Source organism: Zootermopsis nevadensis, unplaced genomic scaffold (genome assembly GCF_977971745.1).
Source record: "Zootermopsis nevadensis isolate Lab colony 2312 unplaced genomic scaffold, Znev_1.0 Znev_ptg000011l, whole genome shotgun sequence".
NCBI classification, from domain to species: Eukaryota; Metazoa; Arthropoda; class Insecta; order Blattodea; family Termopsidae; genus Zootermopsis; species Zootermopsis nevadensis.
In genome coordinates, this window is record NW_028259143.1 from 8392143 (window position 1) to 8416520 (window position 24378).

Sequence of the window (24378 nt, forward strand, 5' to 3'; positions counted from 1 at the left end):
GCTAGTGCCGCAGTCGCGAACTGTTTCCAGTTTGGTTGGATTTAAAGAGTCGGGACTTGCGGTCATTTTCTGAAAACACCGCGTGTGTTTTGTCAGCTGTGTATTTTGGTTTATTACGTCATATAAGATGTAGTGGGTGTGGTTAGATTTAAATCGGTGTCATTTAATCAAAATTTTCTATAGTTCATTTGCAATGGCTTCACGATCTTTTGAACACATTACTTCTCCATTTGAAAATGTTTTTAGTTTTTTGGGAAGTCTGCCGCAAGGTCATGAAAAGGCAGTGAAACATGCTCTTTATAATGCACTGGCGTTATTCTTGTTATTAATATCTAGTGCAGCCGGTTGGGGATTATTTATTATTTTGGGTCCTTTCATTAAACCATTAGTATGGGCCCTATTGTGTGGTTCTGTGCTTCACCCATTCAAATATTCATTGGCAGCTATACTTCAGTCATGGTTGCAAACATTGGAGTCTAGTTCAACATTACTGTTTTTTGGCATTCTGATGGTTCCTGTAAATATAATAGATGATATTTCAGAGAAGATAGGAGGACAGCTTGCTAAACATGTGAAGGCTCTTCTTGTAATAGGAGTTACTGCTGTTGTACTACATGTATTTTACTGTTACACCCCACATGTATGCATCTGCCTTATTTGGCGTTTGGGGTTGTATAGCAATGCAGCTCTGTCTTGGGTCATAGGACATATCAGTACAACAATTGTAAGTTCTGAATTTGGTATCAATTTGTACACAAGGTATTTTTCTTGGCTTATGGCAACTGTAGTGTTTTCTGAAACATTGGAAGACCAGCATTTGTTATGGCATATCCCCAAAGGTTGATGTTACTAAACTTCAGCTGTGATAACCTAAGGACCAACTTATATACTAAAACAAGAACCATATGGTGGAATAGTAGGTAGCTGAAATAAGATATAAGTGATTGCATATGAATGGCATTCTGTAGAAAACATGGTACATATTACAGTAATTGTCTGTCATCCTAAACAGTTTTTATAAACAGGTGCTTCAAAGTGACAACTGCAGATTTAAGATGAATAGCCTTCTATTGTATGTTTCTTTCATTAAGCTTGAAAGTGATTAAATTTAAACCATAGAGTTAAGTGCATATATGCCTGCTTCATTTAGTTTTAAATTTGAATGTTAACGGGTGTTAACTTGCAATGGTAGTTTTTCCATTGATTGTTTTCTGCAGTAACATTTTTTTTAATGTCAGAAATAGATAACAAATGTAGCCCTTTCAATCCTCTGAGTATGTGACAATGTCATGACTAAATTTCAACAAACCAGTTTAATTTGAAACACACATGGATATATGTGCAAGAGAGTAAATAATTTCTTAAACTCAAACAACATCCTTGTCGAGGAGCAATTTGGATTTAGGAAAAATCTCTCAACAGAAAAGGCTCTATTTAGTTTGACAAATGAAATTGTATGTGCCCTTAACAATAAAATGCATGTGGGTGGAATATCTTGTGACCTAGCCAAGGCATTTGATTGTGTAAACCATGAAATATTACTAATGAAACTGAAATTTTATGGGATTCGAGGTATAGCAGGACAATGGTTTTAATCCTACCTAAATAATAGAACGCAGAAAGTAGAAATTGAAAGCCCCCACACCAATCATAATACCTATTCAGAATGGGGTATCGTAAATCACGGAGTGCCACAAGGTTCAGTTCTTGGGCCCTTACTTTTCCTCATATATATAAATGACTTGCCGACAACTGTGAACTCTATATCCAAACCCATTCTTTTTGCTGATGATACAAGTATTATTATTGCACACCAAGAATTGATCTATCTTCAAAATATCATGAATGATGTCTTTGCCAACATAAACAAATGGTTTAGAGCTAACAAACTGGCACTAAATTTTGAAAAAACAAACTTTATAAAATTTGTTACTAAGCACAAGACATATCCTAGATTAAATATAGGTCTTGAAGAAAAATTAATTGTGGAAGTTGAAACAAACAAATTCCTTGGCTTACAAGTCGACAGTACCTTAAATTGGAAGAAACACATTGAGTATATTATTCCCAAATTAAGCTCTGCATGCTTTGCCATGAGAACAGTCGTACCACTCATGACAATAGATACTTTAAAGCTAGTTTACTTTGCATACTTTCTCTCTGTATTGTCATATGGATTAATCTTTTGGGGAAATTCAACAGACAGTAATAAAGTTTTTTACATGCAAAAGAAAATAATTAGAATAATGGCTGGTGTCAAAAGCAGGGTATCTTGTAGAAAATTATTTCGTAAATTTAATATACTTCCACTTGCAAGTGAATTTATACTCTGCTTGCTATCATTTGTGGTGGAAAACATGGATAAATTTAAAAGAAATACAGATGTACATAATTTAAATACAAGACGTAAACATGATCTATATGTGCCAAATGCTAACTTTACTAAATATCAGAAAGGAGTGTACTATACAGGTATCAAGTTGTTTAATAATCTTCCACCAACAATTAAAAGTCTAAATTATGATATAAAGGTATTCAAGCCTGCACTGAAAAATTACCTCTTTACTCACTCCTTCTATTCTGTAGATGATTTTATCTCTCCTGAAAATGTTTGAGCTTTATATCCATAATCTGCGTATATGTAAAGCAAGTTTTGTATTTATATATTTAAAATTCTGAGGTTTATGTATATTAATTTGTAAAATTATTTTTCATACTTGTATTGCAGAATCTGAAATTTATGTACATTGATATGTGAAATACGTTCTTGTTCTTGTGTTGAAAGTTGTGAAGTGTATGTATATTGTATGAAATGACATGTTCTACATCCTTTGGTTGAGTCCTAAGAAGGATCTATGGAATGTAAATAAACTCTACTCTACTCTACTCTACTCAATGCAGGTGGTGGGCTGCATATTACCCACAGGCATCTGCTTGGATTGCCATGTATTATACAGTAAAAGTTTAATGAAAGTGCTGCTAGTATCTAAAATGTTGTACTTGAATGATAGAATTGTAGCATAGTAATGTAATGTAGGTTTTAAGGTAGGTTACAATTTGTTACTTTTTAAAAAAATATATTTTGAATGTTTTCTTATAGGTCATGAGTGTTGTGATTGGCTACTTAGGTGTGCTGGCATTATGGTGGCAACCAAGACTGTCAAGACCATTTGCATATGCTTCCGGTTTTATCTGGATACTGGTAGCATGCTATCTAGCCAGCATAGCTAATACATTTCAGGTATGCAACATAATTCAGAACAGGACCCCTCTGTGACAATATGAGCAATTGCTTTAGTTTCCCTGCCCTTTCCCAGTTCAAATTACATTCATTCACTCATTCAGTATTCCCATTAGACCATACTGTAAAATTGTTATTTATTAATGTTTCTGTATTTGCAGGTATCAGTTTTCTTCTTCATTCAGGCAATGTTTTTGGCAGGTTTTATGGTGGAAGTATGGCACATCTATGAGAAGATTAAGGCTTCTGGTATGTTTAAGTTGTTATTATGACATATATGATGCTTTGTTATTGTAAGGATTTATGAACTTTTGATAGGAAGAAGGTATATGGTTTATTGGAGTAGTAGTGTGAGTTTCCAAATGTTTGCTGTAGGAAATGAAGCTTGATAATAAATGCTGCTGACAAGAAGATTTAAACCAATTTAAGTAAGATAAGTTCAGCATAATTTCTTGAATACTTTACCTAAAGCATAGCCACATCTGATGTAACATTTTGTGTTTTTCCTTCAGATATTAATGATCTATACCAAATTAATCAGTTTCTGTAATAAGTCATATGAAGGTAATATTTGTCTTTCGGTTTCTCTTTTGAGTTAAAATAAATTTAGACAGACTTGATGCAAATGTGAATAAATAGGGAATTATGTAAATCTATTCATGGAATTTAATCAAATTAATGTGATAATGTACTGAAGCAGAATGTGTTAAGCATGTTTAGTAGAAGCTTAGAAAAATGTTTTATTTTCTTTAAGTGATATTGGTTTTATAACCAAAAAAAGCTGTAACTACAAAAACTGAAGTGGTTTTTGTTTCACTAGGAAAGCATGTTTCATACACTGATGCTGTGAAGACAGTTTTGATGTTGAAAGATGAAGAGGAGGTGAGCTTGCTATTAATGTATTCAATATTAAGTCTTATAGTTGCATTTGTGCATAAAATGTCAGGGACTATAACAGTTTTGCTTTTTTAATTTAATATTTTCCTTATTTATTAGTTTATTATGAAGGGTACTTTTAGTGTAGTGTAGACTAGAAATGCCTACTTATTTGTTAAGTCAGAATTTTACAAAGTAACTTAATTGCTGATGTGATGTAAATAATTTATCAATTTTCACACTACTGTGAAGGACTCTGAGATGTATAACTGCACAATGTTTCTTCAGCAAACCTCATATAGTTATCTGATTTCAGGAAAATGGATATTCTGTTAATATTTCCAGTACTATTGAAGGAAGGGCAAATGAAGATCAAAAGGATGAAATAGCAGACACCAGTGAACAAGAACAACATGGTGAGCAAGCACTCCAGCAGCTTGGAAGTGCTGTAACAAAAATAAAATTTCCCTTTTTCTCCATTTTTGATATGACATTCCAAGTCAAGTAAGAACTTATAATTCTTTTTGTGCAAACCTGTACTTTCATATGGTTACAAAATACAATTTTGAAGTTCCTGGTCTTAGCCTCACATTGAAAGTACTGCAGCATCTGCTTTTGCAATGAATTAAACTGATGTATTTACCAGTTTGCTGGTTCTGACAGTTTTTCAGGTCACAAGAATTCAGGGTGATTACTTACAGATGAAAGGTTTTATTTTCAAGAAGAAATAAGATTTGATTTTCCTTTTATGCAATAAATTCCTATCGCTTTTCTTATAGTTAACATTCATGTATAAATTTAAGTATTCTGAAATATAGGGAGCTTTACTGTTGTTCACTTTCCTTATAGTTGAAACTTCATCCAGTAGCCAATTAGAAAAGGAGGCATCAACACTTAACTTTGAGGAAGAGGTTCGAGAATCCTGTGTTGCTACTGAGGTTTCACAGCCAGTAGCTATCAGGTCTAGTTCTCAGCGACGTATTAGTGAACCATTCCCATCTCATGCATATTCTGAGTCACCCAGGAATGTGGGTTCACGTGCGGCCCTTGATCTTCTAACAGACTTGCAGTGGCAGAAAGCTAGACAGCAGTGCAGTACCAAGTATGGTGTTGACATCAAATACAGCCAGCCTATGGGCAGTGACAAGTATCTATATGGTGTTCTGTATGGCTGCGTTCTCATGTTGTTGTATAAACATAGCTGGTTTCTGCAGCTCTGCCCAATTCCGATTTTTATCTACATAGTGAAACATACAGGTGTGTTTTATTAATAACAGTTTAATCGTTATGTGTATATTTTATGAAAGATCTTTGTAATGGTTGTTTGTCCTCTTTTTATAAAGCCTAAGCTATGTGATTGGTTTCAGTCAAATTTAGTATGTTTGACCTGTACTAAATTTTATTCACTTATTTTGATTTTCATGTAGTTCGGATAATTTTAAGGGCCACTTTACTTTCGCGTCATTCCATTTACCTTTTGAGTCTTTTGACAGATTTTTATAAAAATTGTAAAGACAGCAATTTTATTATATGAGTATTATTATGTGTAACATTCATTTACTTTAATTTATTTTAGGTGGAATGTGGAAATTCATTCACATATCTAACTTTACTGTTTTGTAGTCCATCAAATAATCTCCATGCTAATGTTGCTATTTGTATTGAGAGATCTGAACACAGTATTTAATTTCTTGTAGGGCAATATCTTGGTATATGGAGTCTACTGCTGGATCAGCTAGCAAGCCTGAAGCACCATTTACTAAGTTGGTGCACCAAAAGATGGAATGCCCTTTTCCCAGCACCACTTGTAGGGCTCTTTAAGGTTTGTCTGTGTTGGAGTGATTTATGATATGGAGCTTAGAATTATAATTTTAGAGAACAGGTATGGATAAATAGGAATGATACTCTTCAGCAGTACTCTCCATCAATGAGAACTTGTTGTGAGGGAAGCTTATAGCATTTGCACCAAGAATACTTGCTTATAGCGTTGATGCTGGAGTGGATAATTAATTATATTGTGGATTATGAAAAAGTGACAGAAGATTTGGCCAGATGTTGGGTTTTTGAATTGTTTAAACTCTTAAATACATTATTAAATAGTATGAAGAACTGGTGAGTACTTTACAGGTAGCCCTAGATTTACGCCGGGGATGCGTTCCTGGACGAACTGGTGTAAATGGAATCGGCGTAAATTGAAACTTTTATAATGTAAATCAACGGGAGGTCAATGACATGCTTATAGTGTGGTTGCTTGTGCCTTCAAAGTAAATAAGGAAGTACTTGTGATAGTCAGTAGTTATAATTTATTTATGGTTTATTTAATGATGTCAGGAACTTGGACTATATAACATTGAGTAAGTAATTTTTGTGATAGCAATAACAGTACAGGTGGTGGTGTTAGTTTAAAGCGACTGTGTACAAACACTGCGATGAACCTAGTGTAAAGAAAAGATAGTTTATGCTTTAGTAATAATAATAATAACAATCTTGTGATTGTGGTCATAAAAAATTTTGCAACGTTGTTTTCCCTTGTATAACACAGTATTATTTTTTCAGCTTGGAGTTAAAGTGAATGAAAAAGTAATGGAATCATTGAAAGCCTCTGTAAACTCCGCTGCTAGTGTTGTGGTAATATTTGGGATTACCATAATCACTATTTGTGCATCCATCTTACTAGCTGTTCAGGTGGGCATATGTTTTGAATGCAGTGATGTATATTTGTTTTAGTAATGTAGAATTTGTTAATCTGGACTCTTGATAAATTAACATCATCCATCAGACAAGTGTGTAATATTTTTATTGTGTTAAAATTTTAATAGTAGTTACAGTACCTTCTCATTTTTAATTCTGTTATTTGTAGGTGTATGCTGAGGGTATTCACTTAGTGTACATGGGTGCAAACGTCATCAACAGTACTGTAATTCGTAATTCGGATATGCTGGGTGTTGTTCCAGACGACTGGCAGGATAAGATGAATGATATTCTGGATAACGCTTACACATATGGACGTGAAGGGATTTCAAAGATGGTAATGTGCAACACATCAGTATTGTCAGAGACCTGAGTTCATTTTGTACAAAATACAAGGGCACACCTTTTACCCCTAGGGATTGTGAATGGCATAGTTGAATACCCCTGCTCTAATGCAGTTGCATATAATATACTTCTTGTGACAGAAACATTTTTATTATGTAAATATCGTGATTTAAACAAACTAGTGGTGTGTTGTGTTCTATAGCAGATATTAAATATTTCACAAAATACTTGTTTTTACAGAAGTTTGTTTCTCATTCAGAGAAACTGCTGCCAACCATTCTTGAGGTCTAAGTGTCTGTCAATATATAGGTTCGTGGTTGGATGAAAGATGTGGATAACCAGAAGGCAGCGTTGCTAGAAAAACAGATTCTGGATCTGTGGGATCGAGTGTACCAGGCTTGGATGATGTCCTCTGGAGAACCATCTGTTGGTCCTACTGTGACAACAGGAGCAGTATTTACTAGCTGGGATAATTTCATGGATGGAATGCAGAAGACACCAGGTATTACCAACATGATACTAATTGTGTGGGTTACAATTAGTGTTCTGTTATATTTATACATAAGTTCATTGCAGGAAAATATGTTTTAAGATTTTTTCCTTCTACCCAGGATAAACTGTTTCTTTGATAAAGTTGTCTATTACATTCTAGAGGAGTTATCTAGCAACTTTTGTTTCTAAATTGACCTTGAAGACCACACTTGCAGGTTGATTTAAATTTATTTCCATCAAGTACTGTACCAGTCTTGACAAAAATGTTCACTACTGTCCCACCTCCTTTTTTGATATTCCAGGCAATGCCAATGCTGACAGAGTGCAAGGTCAATCATTTAGTTTCAGTCAGTTATTTGTAGTGCTGTTTGACATTGAATATCCATAATTCCACAGTTGTCTCAAATGGGGCATAATGTAGCATCTTTAACTCTGAATTGTATGATTAGTAACCTCCAAAAGTTTGACCTCTTCCTCTTCAAACATTCTGTTTGTACAGTGTGGAAGTGTAACTCTCTAAATATCTGTAAATTGAAAAATGTTCTGAACAGCTCTTGCACAGGAAAATGAAACACAGATTTACTTTTTCCACAAGCCTTATGGTTTTAAAGGTGAACAAGAGAGATTTTTAAGCTTTGCTATTCATAACTCAGGAACCGTTAACCTGATTTTGATTAACTACACTGGAAGTCCTTGCTTATCTGTCCCACTTGTATCCTACTCTTGTAAGAGACGATCAGAAGTCAGCATTCATGAAATAAAAATCGAGGGGCAGTAACAGAGCAGATATGGTAGAATTGTTATACTGTGCATATATTTCCCAATTTTTTTCCACTTCCAGAGCTTTTCAATGTAAATGCAATGGTGGCATTTGCAAAGGAGAATGTGGAAACACTCATGTCTGTGCTGGATTCAGTGTGGAGCATCTTCAAAGGCAACTTGAGTCTTGCATTCTATTCATTTACTGCATTGATTGGTATATTGTTTGGTGGTGGCACAGCTGTTCTAAACTTCATCCTTAATATGGTACGTTAATAATGCACATTCCATTGGTGTTTATTTGTCTGATTAACACTGTCAGTAGCTCATATTTTATGGTTTTGAATGATAGTATAATTAAATGAATAGTGAATTAGAAAGGAATGGAAAGTAGGAGTCGTGGCCCAATTTAAGCTGCTGTTCCAGCATTTGCCTGATCTCGAGGCCAAAGTTTGAACCAATTGTGAGGTAGAAGTGCTAATCACTTAACCACCGCATTTTATTACGTCTATATCAGGACAATTGTAAAACATAGTATAATATCTAGACAGTCTCTTGCTTTGTTCCCACAGTATTAGTATGTTCAGAGTAATTGAAATTTAAAAGTGAACAAGAGTTTTATAAACACTTCATAAATGTTTATTATAAGATGAGTGGATCAGAAACTGAGAGTCACTACTTAGTAATCTGTAATGTGGTTTGTAATGTGTGTGTTGGTTTTCCGTCAGTTTTGGTGAAAATTATTGCCTATTTAATACATTTAGGTTGATTTTATTTCTGTTTATTTGATTTTCCCACTGTTGTAGGACATTGGTTGTGTTTCTTTAGTGATTGTGTTTCATGTTCTAGGTGGTGTTCCTGACGGCACTTTTCTATCTTCTCAGCTCCAGTGGACAGCTGTACAAACCTGTGGAGCTCATCACCAATTTTAGTCCAGACATGGGAAACAGGTGTGTGTATACTTTATTCTGCTGCCAAACTGCATTTAATCATGTAAGAAGCTTTTTCTCATTTGGGTGTTGTCAGCCAGATGATTGTCAAATAGCCTACCTATTAGACATCAAATGAAGTGTACCAGTACTGAATTTTGTATTTTATATTTGATGTTAATTGTTCCCATGAAGAGTTTTTGTTGTGTGAAATATCTGTTTTTATATGCTTGTGGTAACTTAGGTATAATTACAAGCTTCTGTATGTGCTTAAAATTGTTAAGACAATGCATTTTTCTTGCCAGATTTGCTACAGCTATTGAGACGGCAGTAATTGGTGTGTTTCGAGCCTCTTTTAAAATGGCTGTATTTTATGGCCTGTGGACGTGGCTTATTCACAACTTGTTCGATGTCAAAGTTATATATCTGCCGTCAGGTAAGTCACAAACAGAATTGTGAGGCCTGATTTGAATCAATACTTGTTAAAAAAAAAGACAGGAATTTAAATACTTTGAGAGAAAGGTATTATTGTTCTGTACTGTCCGTTTGCAGTACTGGCAGCTACATTGGCAGTGGTGCCTTTCTTGGGTACATACTGGGCTTGTCTGCCAGCTTGTTTGGATTTGTGGCTGGGTCAGCAACAGGGAATGCAAGCTGTGATGCTGTTCGTGTTTCAGTTCCTGCCGTCTTCCTTGGTGGATACCACCATCTACAAGGAAATTAAAGGGTAGGATATTGTATACTTCATAATTATGTGTTTTATATACACTTCTAAAAAGTTAATTTTTATATCTATTCTCAGTGCGTTTTTCTTTTCTGCATGTAGTTTCTCCATCTCTGCATCATGTTATACTGTTCATTGTCATAATTCATCAAACATAATGCCGAGGTGCGTCTTTAATTTTTATAACACCTTTACTCATGGCGAGGACTATACTAATAAGTCTCTTATGTATTACCATGAATAAAGGGCAAAAATATTTTTTCAGAAGATTTTATTCTTGGATCTTCTACAGTATGTGCTTTGTCACCGAAGACAAACCATTTTTCAATTATGTTAGTAATTCATGAAGTATATGTGAGGAAATTTATCAGTGAAGGCAGCAATATATCTTTCAGAAAGAACTTCAAGAGGGATATTAATATTCTTGAGCTTTGTGTGGAGTTTGAAGGCAAGCATGGTACCACATCCTCAGAATTTGCAAAACTAGTCTAAAATTTTAATTTCTTCTTTTCCAGAATTTACAAAATATTATGTTTAATTTCTGATAGCCTAAAACCCACTCATGGGCTTTAAGTCATGGTATTTAATTATGGCCTTCTTTAAATATCCAGCAGTGAATGTATTAAGCAGTACATGCAATATAAAGTTGATGACTGATCTGTGTTGTACTAAATGGGGAAAAAATGTATTTTCATCTGCAGAGGTGGGCATCCATATCTGACTGGCCTGTCAATAGCAGGGGGGATTTTCTGCCTTGGTGTGGAGGGTGCCATTGTTGGACCGCTTCTGTTGTGTGGTCTGTTTGTGGCTATTAATATGTCAAGCTCACTGATGAAAGAGAGCCCTTCAGATACAACACTCAACCGCTTATCTCTTGGCAATCGTTTTTCTCACATAAATAAATTAAAGAGGTAAGCACTTTGTTTATTTTTAGTATTTATTTATGTTTTGTACTTTTGTGTGTAATATAATTTTATCAGATATGAATCACAGGTGTTGTGCCTTCCAGAACATCATGGTAAAAGGGATTTGAATGTGAGTTTTTAGGTGTTCTATAGCATAAGTGAAGAACACCTTATGGCCATATTCTGCCCATCTTTTTGTCCATGGCATCTTTCAGTCAAAGAGATCATGTCACCTGTTAGGGGCCATGTGAAATGTTCATTCTGCCATCTCTGACCACAAGAGTGCCAAAGGTCTACACAAATTGATCTTTATAATTGAGAAGTTCTTATGTGAGGACTGAATTTTTAGGCATTCTTTAAGCTTTGGCCTAAGTATTGAGTGCTTTATGAGCATACCGTCTCCATCTGTGTGTCTGTTGTGTGTTTGAGCCAAGCAGGAGAGTGGATGTGTATGTCCAAAAAGTATTAACAAATTGATCTTTGTAATAGTGACGTAATGTTGTAGGGATTGGGTTGCATCAGACCAACATGTGTGATCAGATGTGGTGTAAATTTGTGAAGAGTTCATGTTCAAATTTTGTGTGTATTTGTGTGTTCATATATGTAAAACCAATGCTGGTGAGAAGGTAGAACCATCTCCCTTTAAAATTTTATTTATTCACTGTTCATGATCTGTCTTATTTGACAATATTTGACTTCTGTTAGAATAGCTACTTTAACTAACAATAATTATCACCACTCTTATCTTTAACCATAAAACTTTGTTGTATGTTAATTTTGTATGAATACAGTATTTTGATACCATTGAATGAATCAGAAATTGCACTTCTTGTGTCATTTTTCCAGTACCTCTATATGGCTTTAAATTCTGCAGTTTTATTTATGCCATTGTTAGTCTTGCAACAAAAATTTGTTGCATTAAAGAGTATGTCTCCATAGTTTTCAGCTTGTTGATGGAGTCACAGTAGTAGTGTATTTCTTGTTTTGCTTTTGTTACAAACAGGATGGACACCGTGATTTAATTGCTTTGACCATTCCTTCTGGCTTTCTGGCTTCTTATTGTCACTTCTTCTGCCTCAGGTTAGTAGTTTGCTTGATTACTCATGTGTTATGTAGTGTTTGCTTTGTAGTGAAAGGTTTGTACTTAAATGTGTTGTTACTTCTTTATGTCAGTGTCCAAAAATGTCGTATTTCTGAACTTCATAACATAGGGATATTACACTGTAAAATCTGCCTATTCACCTTACTCTTGTTTTGTTTTAATATGTATATATACATACATGCCAGTCACGTGGTCAGAGGCGTGGGCCTTGTGCCGCTTGGACACTGGGACCGTGGGTTCAAATCCCACCCAAGTCATGGATGTTGTCTGCGTTTTTCTGTGTTGTGCTGTCCTGTGTACAGGTAGAGGCCTTGCGACGGGCCGATCACTCGTCCAAGGAGTCCTACTGAATGTCTAAATAGATCAAGCAAACCTTCACACACACATACACACAAAAAAATCAGACCGTGCCAAAGCGGGACAAATGTTAAAGAAAAAAATGTATATATACGTACATACCTGTGTATTGTTATTGAAGAAGTATGTTTGTGTCTTGTTGGTTATTAAAACGTGTAATGGAGTTTTAATATTTATATTTGCAGATTTTATGGAGTTTGGTACTGCAAATCACAATTATTTTGAAAGACAGAAGATATTTTTGTTACCATGGACTAATGACTGAATGCAGAAATTTTGCAGTTCCTTTTCCTTTCTGAGAATGACCAGACTCTACATACTTATATTCTCATATTTTAGTTTATGTTATCATGTTTGTGTTATGTGTTACTTGTTATATGCAAAATAATTCTAACCTTCTTACAGTGATGTATGGTTTGATGTAAGTTGTCAGTGAAGTATGATTTGGTTGTTACAAGAAGGTAAGGAACACCAATTTGTTAGCAGTAATTATGTAAAGGGACTGAGATGTGTTATGTTTTAATTTGTGTCCTTGAACTCATACTATTTCTTAATTTGTTCTGCTTTCTTCCACTATAAAACACTGGCATGTGATATTTTGCCTAGTTACAAATTGTAATATGACGAATGTCCATACTCACTGAAAGTCTTTGTGGTTATAATGCCATATAGTTCTGTATGTGGTTACAAATGTTTTGGAGAAATTTACTGCTGCTGAAGTTTGTAAGTGCCTTCAAAATGTTGGTAAACCACCTGCAGGAATTTGGTAAAATGTAATAAAAGTTGTATGAACATGTTTTCATACCTATAGCAGCTCACTGTGCCAAGTTCAAATGCTTAATGTTTGTTACTTGAATCTCATGCACTAACTTGTGGTTACTTTTTCTGAAAAAATAATACTTAAGTTGGGGGTTTGTAATACTTTTTGACAGAGGAATTATATGCTGTTTTTTTATATTTATGTAAATATGTCTAAAAATAATGTTTCAAAGATGGGATGTAAATAATTTGAACATGAATTGTAGCTTTGAGTATGTAATAGTTAAATGTACTTGTTGAGTGCTCTTCTGATGTGTGCTAGTGCACACACACCAGATGTCTCTGTATGCTATGAATTTACTATATTCTAGCACTTTCATTTGTCTTCATAATTAAATTTCTTAATTATTTAAAATTTCTTATTCATGCTATTGGCATTTTAAGCTGTCAACTTAATATCCCATCTTTTTGCATTACTTTTAGATTGCTTTAATTTATTAGTATATGTGTGTGTATATATATATATACACACACACGGTGTTGAAAATTTTGGAATCTTTTTACGCATTGCATTTTGTAAGTATGCTGTATGTCTGCATGTGTATTATAAAAAAAGCACAAGTCTTCAGTTAGACAGTTACATATGTGAATTGTGAAGGTCTAATATTTTCATATTTGGAATGTTATCAACATTGGTTATAAATTAAACTTGTACATTTAATGAGCTTTGCCTAGAAAGAAACAGAAATTGTAATTAGCTGCGGTGTGTTGAATGCTGTGTTTAGGCTTATCATTCAACTACCTGCTGTAATCATCTGTTTAACACATTCGTGGTGGAAATGTTTCCTGCTTCTGTTGCTTTTACGCTACTGTGCAAGAGTGTAGTGAAACAAGTGTGCCAGCTCAGCTCAAAAAGCCCATGTATCAAACCCAGAGAACAATATGTCGGACCTACTGATTATTAGAATACCATCATTTATTGTAATTTGTTTTTTATGAACTTTAGCTGTATGTTTTAATCAAAATCCTTCAGATTCAAATTTGAAAGATTTGAAGTGCTTTCAGTGGTGACTACAGTCCACAGACCAGGAGAAAAGCCCTGCTAGGAATGCGATATACGCGCACGCGCAAGATTACATGGTGAATGACGATCCATCCTAACAGCATTCGTTCCACAACCACTGAACGAACTACAGATGACAGGCTTTCATGTGTTGAAATGGGTACAGCTTTAAGTTTACCTCACAGCGGCACAGTGATTTAATCTAGAATATTATTGCAACACCCACAGAACACATTAGAGGTGCGCTCACTACATGCTACTCTTAACTGACAGATGTTTTCAGTCTGTGTATACTAGTGTAAAACTCTGACGTGTCACACTTCCTACCAATAGCAGCCCTCTAGTCCACTTGATAGTAAACATTTTCCCTGTACTGCCCCAGAAACGACTTCCCCCCGCAGGGCTTTTCTCCTGGTCTGTGGACAGTATCATATTGGTTGTAGTCTGGTAAATTGTTACCAGACCGTATGGCACTACAATCCAGAAGACAGCCATCTACAAATTTGGAAGAGTTTCAGGTCTAATCCAAAATGATCTGGCAGAAAATCAGCGCTTGCTGTTATCTGCTTGTAATGTCCATTGTAGAATTATTGATGGACCTCCCCAGCCCATGAACTTGATGCAGCATATATTAAAATATTATCTGTACATGACTAAGTAAGGTTATACACAAACCAAAATTATTCTCTCCGAAGTTTTGCTTGCCCTCAGAGATGACCCAACATGGATTCCGAGCTGAACAGTTATTTTCTCTTTGATATTCTCTGTTTCAGATGAGATATTAGAGTGGCATAGAAATTTGTACCTATGAGTTGTATGAAATAATTCTGTAGAAAATGCATTTGTAGCCCTTGCATCAGATTATAAACATGTCATTCAAGATCCCACCCTGCTTAGCTTTCTATGAAGATTTTAAATATTGATCCTCTCCTGTCAATTCAAGAGGAGTTGCTAGTCGTACTTCTAGCAGTACCTTCTTTATCAAAACATTTAGATGGAAATGAAACTTATGTATACAATTTATTTAACCTTGTTTTTTTAATTAATGTACTTTAATTAAAGAATATGCACATATAAAATTAATGAAGTCAAGTCATACAATCCAGAATTATATTCATTTTGAGAACATAGGGAATGTTTTAATTATTTGAAAATTACTTTAATAGTTACTTTTATTTGGATATTCAGGTTATAACATTTTTATAAATAGCATTTAAGTACCTGGCTGTGTAATATATATATATATATATATATATATATATATATATATATATATAGCTTTGAGGTTAATCTCATTACAAAATTGCTTTAATCTTTTTAAGAATGTGTAGTAACCATATTATTTAGGTTGTAAATGTAGTTTTTAAATTATGCGAATTTGAAGGAAGGTGTTCACCATTGTTGGGCTCAACAATGAAAGTCAGGCTTAGAATTATTCAGTTTTAAACAATATCAGAATACTTAGGAAGCTCAGACCTTGGACATATAATAAACATTTAAGTACTGAGATTTTTGAAGTTATGTAGAAAAAGATCTTAGAAATGGAATTAAATTTAAAAACACTTCAGATTTGGTTAGTTCTTTCTGTTTAATACAGAATGTATTTTGATGTAGCGAGCAACCATAATCACAGAAGCCAAGGTGTGAAGCAAAAAGAAAGGAAGTTCAATGGTTATTTGAATTATTATTAAGATGCATAGCTGGAACATTTTTAAAATGTCTGATGCAGAGCAATGGCTGCCTGATGATTTCTTTGGACTTCTTCAAAGACCAATATTTGTTTCTGACATACGTTATCTTTTATTGATTTTAAGTTTTATGTGATGTATCTCTATACTGAATCAGATTATATTCACTATATATTTAAAGAAAATTATTACATTATACTTTACCACTTGATATTTGTAGTATGCATACTAGTCTTAGCATAACACAAATTACACACAGTAGAATATCTGAAGATTTCTGTCTTCTGGGTTGTTGCACCGTGTAGTCAGGTTGATGTTTACCAACGTTTCAGAGGTCATACTGCCTCCGTCATCAGGGCAATGAATATTCTTCATACTCACTGCTGTGAAAACCTCAAATCTTACACAGTATAATATTTATTTTCAGAACACAACAGTGATATATTACCAGTGATAAATTACCATGAGATTTAATGTTCTCGTGGCAGTGAAGATGTCGATGTTATTGTTCTGGGTTGTGACCGTGTGTGGATGTGTAGGTAGATACCAATTTAACAGATAAACATGCAGTGTCATGGCCCAGAGGAACAATATCAACATGACATTTCAAACTTGAGATCAGAATTATACAGAGAATTCCTTTGATAAAATAAACCATTAGCTCAGATAGATGAATGAATTCAGGTTGTAAGATCATGGCAGAGTTCTGTCATACTCTGCATGAAATAAAACAGAATGCCTTGTCAGAAACATGAACAAAAATTGCAGATAAAAACTCATTTAACTGTTGGTGTGTGACTTGTATTGAGATCTGTAGCATGGGACTGTGCCTAGTTTATAATATTATTAATAAATACTCTTTATATTTTGTATATTATGTGCCTGTCTATACCAGATGTTTCTGAATTGTGTTTAAAAAGTGGAAAGAGGTGAAGGAAGAACCAAAAACAAAAGGAGGCGTGACAGTCCTGCTGGCTGCCCCAAGTAATATGTTCTTTTGTAGCTATATTTTATGTGTTTCCTTACTTCATCTCATTAATTATGTAGACATGTATCTGGGAGCTCACATGCAGCTTAAAAGTTTGGCAAATATAGTTTCAGCAGTCCACAGAATTCTACTTGCCAGTATTTCTTGATTTCTAATTATAAGTAGGTAATTTTATTTACCAATGTTTGTACAATTTATTATTTACTTGTAAGGGATATCCTCATTAATATTAAGCCATTGACTGCACAGAATGTTAACTTTCATGTTATTTTCGGATTAGATCAGCTGACTCAAGATAGGGTTCATTGGCTGGCTTTTGTGAGCAGGGTCTTGAACCGTTGTGAAAAAACTTCGTGGTAAATTTCATGGACAACTGGGATTGCGTGCCAGAAAGTTGTATATTAATTTGATCAGGACGTTTTCAGAAAACGATTTTGAGTGTACGCTTGGTTATGGCATGGAACGGAAGTGATTGCATTTACGTCATCTTTGGTCATGTCAGCTCGTTTATGAGCATCGATGTTCTTTATTCGACAGTGACACTAATCGTAACCTTTGGCAGTTCGTTTCGAGTCATGGCGGTGAGTGTGTAGAGTTAAAGTGTGCGTATCCCAGTGTTTTGTGTGCAAGATGCCAACAAAGGAGAACGTTCTACTCATTCGTGACAGTAAGTAATTCTTTTAATTTGTCTCCCTTAACAGATTTCCATGGTATCGAAGGAAAACTAATGTGCTTGACATAATGAGATACGTTTTCGTTGGTTGGATTAATGTCTGGTGCGTGTGATTTCCCTGTTTTACGTTCAGGTTCGGGTTGTAGCTGTAGGAGTAATAAATTTGAAAAAGATAGGTCGTGGGAAGAAATGTCTGTCCATGAATGGGAAAGACGATTCACTGTCTTGCCAAAATGTATTGCTGTGGAAGACGCATAATCGTCTGCGCATACGTGATGGCATCGTGGCCCGTGATGACGTCATTGACCTTGATGTCAATTGATGTCCGTCTGTACGCATGTAATACCTTAAAAATGGCCGAATGGATTGTGATGAAATTTGTTACTGATGTTATGTTATTTGTGGCCAATACAAAATCGTTTTTTTTAATTTCCTGTGAAATGTAGACGCCCTAAGTTTTGTAGTGGAATGATGACGTCATTGCCCACAATCGTCTGTGCACGCGACCACACCATAAAAATAGCTGTAGACTTCAGCGCCTAGATAGCCAATGGCCTTTATCGGATTATAACCTATTGTGTGCAGCGTCTTGTGTGTACGCTCGTATTGTTTGTCATACGTGTGCCCTCCCAGCAACCAAATAGGAATTATGGGGTAACGCGACAAGTAGTATAGGCCTATACTTGGCTTTCCAGTCAGCCTATACAAAGGATGTTATCAAAATTGAGTGTCAGCAGACTCGTTTTACGACGTAAAATATTGGAATGAACGTCTGGTGTTATGATCAGAATTAGAAATTTTAACAAACGTAGTGTAAACCTCGTAAAGTCACACAGTAGCAAGGGTATATATAGGCCTGTATATGAATAGCAAAATGACCGAGGAGGGCAAGTGTGATATAAATTAGACAATGCAGGAAAAAGGAAAACTGCGGAGAGGGACTCGTAGAACACAAAACAAAAGTATAGAAAGACAAAACATTTTGGAAGTCATTGTCATGGAGATAAGGCCCAGAAAAGTAGCACAGAAACTGATGTCGTTGGTGTGCTGAGACAGTCACAAGCATTTTTATGATGGTCGAGTATCAAAGAAGCCGGCGGTCGTCATTTGCGTATTAACTAGTGCATTCTGAAAGCAGGATCACTGTATAGGAAGCATGGATCGTGACTGTCGTATTACAAGTGTAAACAGTCTTGTTTGTATGCATGATTTTATATACATCCAGCCCCTCCCTCACACCTAATATTCTAAATATGTATTTTAATATTCTGTTATCTACGCCCAGATATCTGAAGTAGTTTCTATATCACATTTCTGTGTTTGAGTTTTTTTCTCTCCATTTCATGAGTCCTTTTCTTCAAAAGAAGTTATATCATAGATCATTGTCTGCAAGAGTTCTGGCAGCGGAAAATTTTCGGCCTCCGAAAGTGCTGGTGGAACCTCAAGCGAGCTGAAACCCACATAATACCAAGCATGTGCCTTTACGTCGAGGCCATACACAGTTTACAAGGCCGTTACTCAGTGCCTTGAAACATCTTCATTTGTGGGAAAATGGCAGTTTTTCAGATGTCTTTGGATCGCGTGACTCAGTAGTTAAACGAAGGGTGAGGTTGCAGGGAGCTAAAATTTTGTCCACAAGTCAAATATAGGCCTAAGTAAATTATTAAAACTTAACATAATTGTGGTCTTCGTAATATGCAGGTTACTCTTCACCAAATATTAGGCTATTGTGTTTATTCAATTAAGGAGAAGGAGATGGACTGGGTATTTTGCGAGCATAGGATATGATAATTGCGCAAAACGTTTTGATTGAAGCTTGAAGGGAAGACAACATTCGGACGACCTAGGTGTAGAGGGATAGTAATTGGTTGTTATTTAAAGGCGCTGTAGGATATGAGAGTGTCTGAATATGAGCGACGATTTTTTCTCATTAATTGGTCCAAATAAACCTGAGAAGAAAACAAAATAATGATATAACTTTTTTATTCTGTCATTCTCATTCTGGAAGTAATGTTTTTCGTTTTTGTGGTCCCTTTTGAATACCACTTCGTGCTCTCTGCTGGTCTATTTAAATACCACTAAGCTGTATACATTCAACTACTATTATGAACTGGTTTGATTTTCTTTTATAACTTGCATAAAACGAATGAAACTTTGCTAAATGTGGTGAAAATATGTTGTGAGAGGATCACAGTTCCTCTTGTTTGAATACTGACAGTGTGAAATATTTTTCACGGACTGTACCACTGTCGTTAGTGAGATGTGTAATTAGTGGTACGTTTCTGCTTGCTGTCGTTCATTACAGAATGTGAGTCCAAGTCAGTAGATATGACTTTGGCGACGTCTGAACATATCTTATTGCATGAAGATAAACGAGGTATAAGCATTGGATTTCTTAGTATCAGAGCTATGCTTCCTGTCGAGCTGATTGTGTCCGAAAGATGAAGACCAAATTCAACACCAGGAAAGTGAAACAGAACGCGAAGCGTAAACAAAGAAGAATGCTTGATAAGAAGACAAATGAATATGCATATGTCACTGGTGGATTGCTCAATGCATCAAAAATAATTTTGAAAAATAGAATTTCCTAGTAGGAAGATGGGATATTTGTTTCTAACTTTATCAGATATAAAATACTTATATTCCAAGCAAATAAGACAGCTACACACCCAATGGTATTCCTTCACAATATGATGCATGGCAAAACACTTAGTGTGGAATCCTGGCTTCTTTGGACACGTGTCAGAATAAAACGAATTTACTCCCCTGCTTTCTTTTACTATTACAAGGTTCACAAAGTCTTACCAGGAAAACTTGGATAGAACTTGTGCAAAGAAGAAGGCTTGAATGATACGCTGACACTGTATGCCAGCCTCAGTTTGACTCCAGATCACGTACAAATTCGTAAAATACGTGACAGACTCAGTCCGACATGGGACCGCAAAGGGTTAAACACCTTTCAAACCCCTGAGCCCATAGAACCTATCCCCTCTCTAATAGTTTGCCTAATTTTTCGGTAAATATTAAAAATATTAAAAATTTTAGGTTGTCATTTGCATTATTGTGCCTAAATAAGGAAGTGCTGTACCTGATTACTTCAGAAGGAAAATAGAATACCTGCAGGTCCAAGTCGGCCTTTGTTTATATTTCCTGATTCCAGTCTTCTTTTTAAGGTTCTTGCTGGGATGCCGTAATAGCGTTCTGCTTTCCTGAACGATATTTCATTTGCTTGTAACCTCCGAGGTTTTCCTCGCTCCACTGACCTCTATTAACGTTTCTTTTTCTTATGTACTCAGGGGGCATCTTGTAAAGCGAGTAAGTTATAATCAATTCTGTAAGAAGGCAAACTTGATTTTCATCGTCATTTTTTTAGAAACAATGATTTAATCTAGTTGCAAGATAATGCAACAGGACAGGCATTTTTGAGTACTCTTTAATGTATATGTATAATTTTTTAAATCAGATGTGGTATTTTTTGAAGTGCGGCATCTCTCCCGGATTTACCTTAGGCCTAGTTTATGATAAGTTAATATAGGCTGATTTATGAAACCCGATGCCTTACAAGCTTAAGTCACAGATGACTGAAGCGAAAACTTCTTCGAGAACGCTATCCAAAGAATTCTTCGACATATGCCGATTGGTATTAAATGCAATCGGACCATATGGGGAGGCGATGTTTTTGAAACAGATTATATAATTTAACCAGTAGGTCACGCTGCTCAGCGTTTATATCCGATTAGGGGGCTCCATTGTCTGCACGGCAATTCAGTTTCACATGTGACAAATGACAATCGTGTCACTCGATGGACCGTGCTTCATCTGTTTAAATATGGCGGCTAGCGGGCTGCACTGCTGTTTGTGTTTTGTTAACTGGTATTTTAGGGGAGGGGGCGAATAAAGAGGAGATACATTGAAACATTAGGTGGCTGTTTTATATATGTACTGTTTCTACACACCATCCTTCTTTTGGTTGTCAGAAAGGGAAATCAAGTACACTCACAGGCAAGCGAAGTGGATCCCATTTCAAAATTACGTCCGGTTTAGACATTCCCCATTTTCCTGTAGACTGTCTGTAATGAAATGTAATTGAAAAGTCACAAGTGATACAATACATTGGCCTATAAAGCCCCACCTCCCGGCTGCTTCATCTCCGAAGAAAGACTCCTCGGCATCCATTGAGAAAGAGGCTGAGCGTCCTCAGAGCCGATCTAATCGATGTGGCAAAGAGAAAAATTGCTGACCTGCCGGGGATCGAAACCTGGTCGTTTATTTCTTTCTTCGTGTCTTTTTTGACTGAAATGCCACAACTCACACGTGTGTGCGTGCGTGTAGATTCCAGTGTTTCCGAAACTTTGTTGCTCGGAGTACTGGGATTGAAAGCGACTAGACGAGGGGTTCCGTTGCAAAAGTTTTATGAGTGTAATTCTTGCTACTGTCCGTCTAAAATACTGAACGAGCATTTTGTAACAAGATACTGTTTGGGATAATGTAGCTGGGAGTTTATTGGTGGAAGACGCAATATATTTAGAGCAAAGACAAGTGTTATTTAAACTGTATTTGAAGAAAGAATTTTCTTCTTCAAGTATCTCAACCCTTAAACCCTTATAAGCCCGAAATTCGTCTAAATTATCACACTTAAAACTTTGGTTTCACCTTAAAGTAAACACAATATTTTTAAATTACAAGGAATGGTTGGTTAATTCTGTTATGTATTTAACCGTTGTTTACTCCGAACGTCACATGAAACCCAAAAATACAACCAGTGGGCATAAAGCAAAATTAGTGACTATTAGATAGGTGGTAGTAATTACCACTGGGCTTTAAAGGATTGAAAAGGCAAGAAATTGCGTTTCAAATAACTGACTCTTTTTGCATTGTAGTTGTTATCAGTTATCTTGTCTTGAAACACAGTTACAATAAATTTAGATCTGCAAGAAATCAAACGTTATTTTCATAGTTTGATTTTTGTAAAAAAAAACCCTGACATTTTTGGGTTCCTGCTTTTCAACGTCATGAGAATTCATGTAATGATTTCCCGTCTGTTTATTCCTGTAAATATTTTCTTTGTGGCTCATGCCCCATAGGTAGAATACAGAACCAGAAAGATTTAATGTCCCATTGATACTTTAGAGTAGGGTCCAGTCATCAGATTAGTCTGGAAAACACTGTATAAATGAATTCCGGTCCTGGACAGCCCTCTGAAACTAAAAGGCATGTAGACTTCTTCTCTAACGTGTCACAGTAATTGTGATTAAGAGCTGGGCATGGCCTTCAGATGCAAGAATAAAACAAAGACGCGATGAATGTTGAGACCGTTGTAATAATTGTTTATATCACGACAGTGTAATTGTAGACGAATGACTACGAAACAAGGCTTTCAGTTGCGTTTGGTGATTGAAAAGCCATGTTAAGTGAGCGCATTGAGAATTAAGAGGAGCATTCTGAAGGCCAAACATTAGTTTGATGAAATTAAGTTGTCTGAAAACGCACTATGTGCGTAGGTCATTTGAACGCTGGGATCGTGTAGCATTGTTCTGTATATGCAATTTGTTATGTTCATTGAACGTCATTTCAATCGCCAGTTTTAACGTTTAGTTAGCGTCACTGTTAATGTAATTCATTATTTCGTTCTAATGAAGAAGTAGCTGAATTGACTGGATAATACAGCTAGTTAGGATTTGAGGTTCTACCAGACTATACGGCACTACAAACCAGAAGACAGCCATCTTCAGATAACAACTAACTTTACGAAATGATAGTTTCTACGAATCAGCCATAGCTGAGGCTGCTAGATATTGAATTCCCACAAGGGAGACCCAGGTTTACTGCCAGGTGACTTTCGTGGAGGATTAAGTTGCACTGGAGAAGAATTTTCACCGATTTATTCTGTTTTTCTGTGCTTTTTGTCTATCATGAAGTGGAATTATTTATACAGATTCTTCATATGTACTAAGTTCCCTCAGGATGCGCGACTTATTACTGTGACTTGCTTTGGCATTCACGAGGAGAACTGCAATAAAAACAGCCAACGTCTATATTCCTGGGACTGTATGCGACAGAATACACGAACGAAGTTGCAGATATATGGAGCATGGAACACCCTCCCATTCGAACCCACGATTTATTACAACCAGTTCCGCGCGGACATTAGTTGGAGGACCCTCCCCTCGCCTCCGACAGCAAACCGAAGGCGATTCCGCAAACCGCGGAAAGTTATGTCCCTGCAAACGAAACCCGTAGACGAAAACAAGTTTAGTTTTCTCGTTTGTTATCAATCTCTCTTCGTTCCCTCTTCACATATAACTCTTATTTTATGAGCAGTATAGTTTTGAACGCTGAGATGAAACTTTGATGCCGTTTCAAAAACAAAATCTAAAAATTATGGCTCTGCATTAAGTCGTAATTAATATACTTTCATCGCAGGCCTATTCCTCTTGCAAAATTATCCGTCCTGGGAATCGCTTCTCTCTCTGAGAGAACACTTTAAGAAGGGCCCAAACTTCCATACCCTACCCAAACCTAACATAACCTAACCAGGTATACCGAACCCATCCGCTAGCTTCACGACACGTGAGCTAAAGTGATTTACAATGAGTTACAAGGAGCTATAGTGAGTTAGTGAAATACAATGAGCTATAGTGAGTTAGTGAAATACAATGAGCTATAATCAGGTAACATGAGCTACAGTGGGCTAAGGTTGCGTCGTGCTGCTTATGAGAGGTTTAATGAACTGACGGGAGCTGTATTAGATATACTGCGTTCCAGCGTTTTTGGCCACTGAACTTT

At 35.8% G+C, this 24378-nt stretch overlaps 1 protein-coding gene and 1 long non-coding RNA gene across 3 annotated transcripts in view; both read left to right on the forward strand.

The window, feature by feature from the left end:
• The first annotated feature begins 11 nt into the window (after nucleotides 1-11).
• Nucleotides 12-17049, forward strand: LOC110832837 (transmembrane protein 245). 2 transcript variants are annotated; one of them, XM_022070340.2, is made up of 17 exons: nucleotides 13-724; nucleotides 3101-3241; nucleotides 3403-3490; nucleotides 4062-4123; nucleotides 4434-4533; nucleotides 4967-5374; nucleotides 5815-5939; nucleotides 6674-6802; nucleotides 6978-7145; nucleotides 7463-7655; nucleotides 8487-8671; nucleotides 9254-9354; nucleotides 9639-9769; nucleotides 9886-10060; nucleotides 10759-10968; nucleotides 11966-12042; nucleotides 12607-17049. In XM_022070340.2, the coding sequence occupies exons 1-16, from the start codon at nucleotides 194-196 to the stop codon at nucleotides 11982-11984; spliced, it is 2766 nt and encodes a 921-aa protein (XP_021926032.1). In that variant the 5' UTR covers nucleotides 13-193; the 3' UTR covers nucleotides 11985-12042; nucleotides 12607-17049. The 2 variants fall into 2 exon arrangements, with proteins under 2 accessions (XP_021925944.1, XP_021926032.1); XM_022070252.2 differs by lacking the exon at nucleotides 11966-12042 and having other exon boundaries at nucleotides 12-724.
• Nucleotides 17050-17343: 294 nt separating this feature from the next.
• Nucleotides 17344-24378, forward strand: part of LOC110833822 (uncharacterized) — a 193788-nt gene continuing 186753 nt past the window's right edge. The window contains exon 1 of the long non-coding RNA XR_015534715.1: nucleotides 17344-17586. This is a non-coding gene — a long non-coding RNA (uncharacterized LOC110833822). The remainder of the gene's footprint in view (nucleotides 17587-24378) is intronic.

Excerpts from the sequence above, each read along its gene's own strand:
- LOC110832837 (XM_022070252.2), top strand. The coding sequence starts at position 194 with ATGGCTTCACGATCTTTTGAACACATTACTTCTCCATTTGAAAATGTT. Across the intron at positions 7,656-8,486 it reads TGGAATGCAGAAGACACCAG|AGCTTTTCAATGTAAATGCA; the intron begins GTATTACCAACA and ends TTCCACTTCCAG. Across the intron at positions 10,061-10,758 it reads ATCTACAAGGAAATTAAAGG|AGGTGGGCATCCATATCTGA; the intron begins GTAGGATATTGT and ends TTTCATCTGCAG.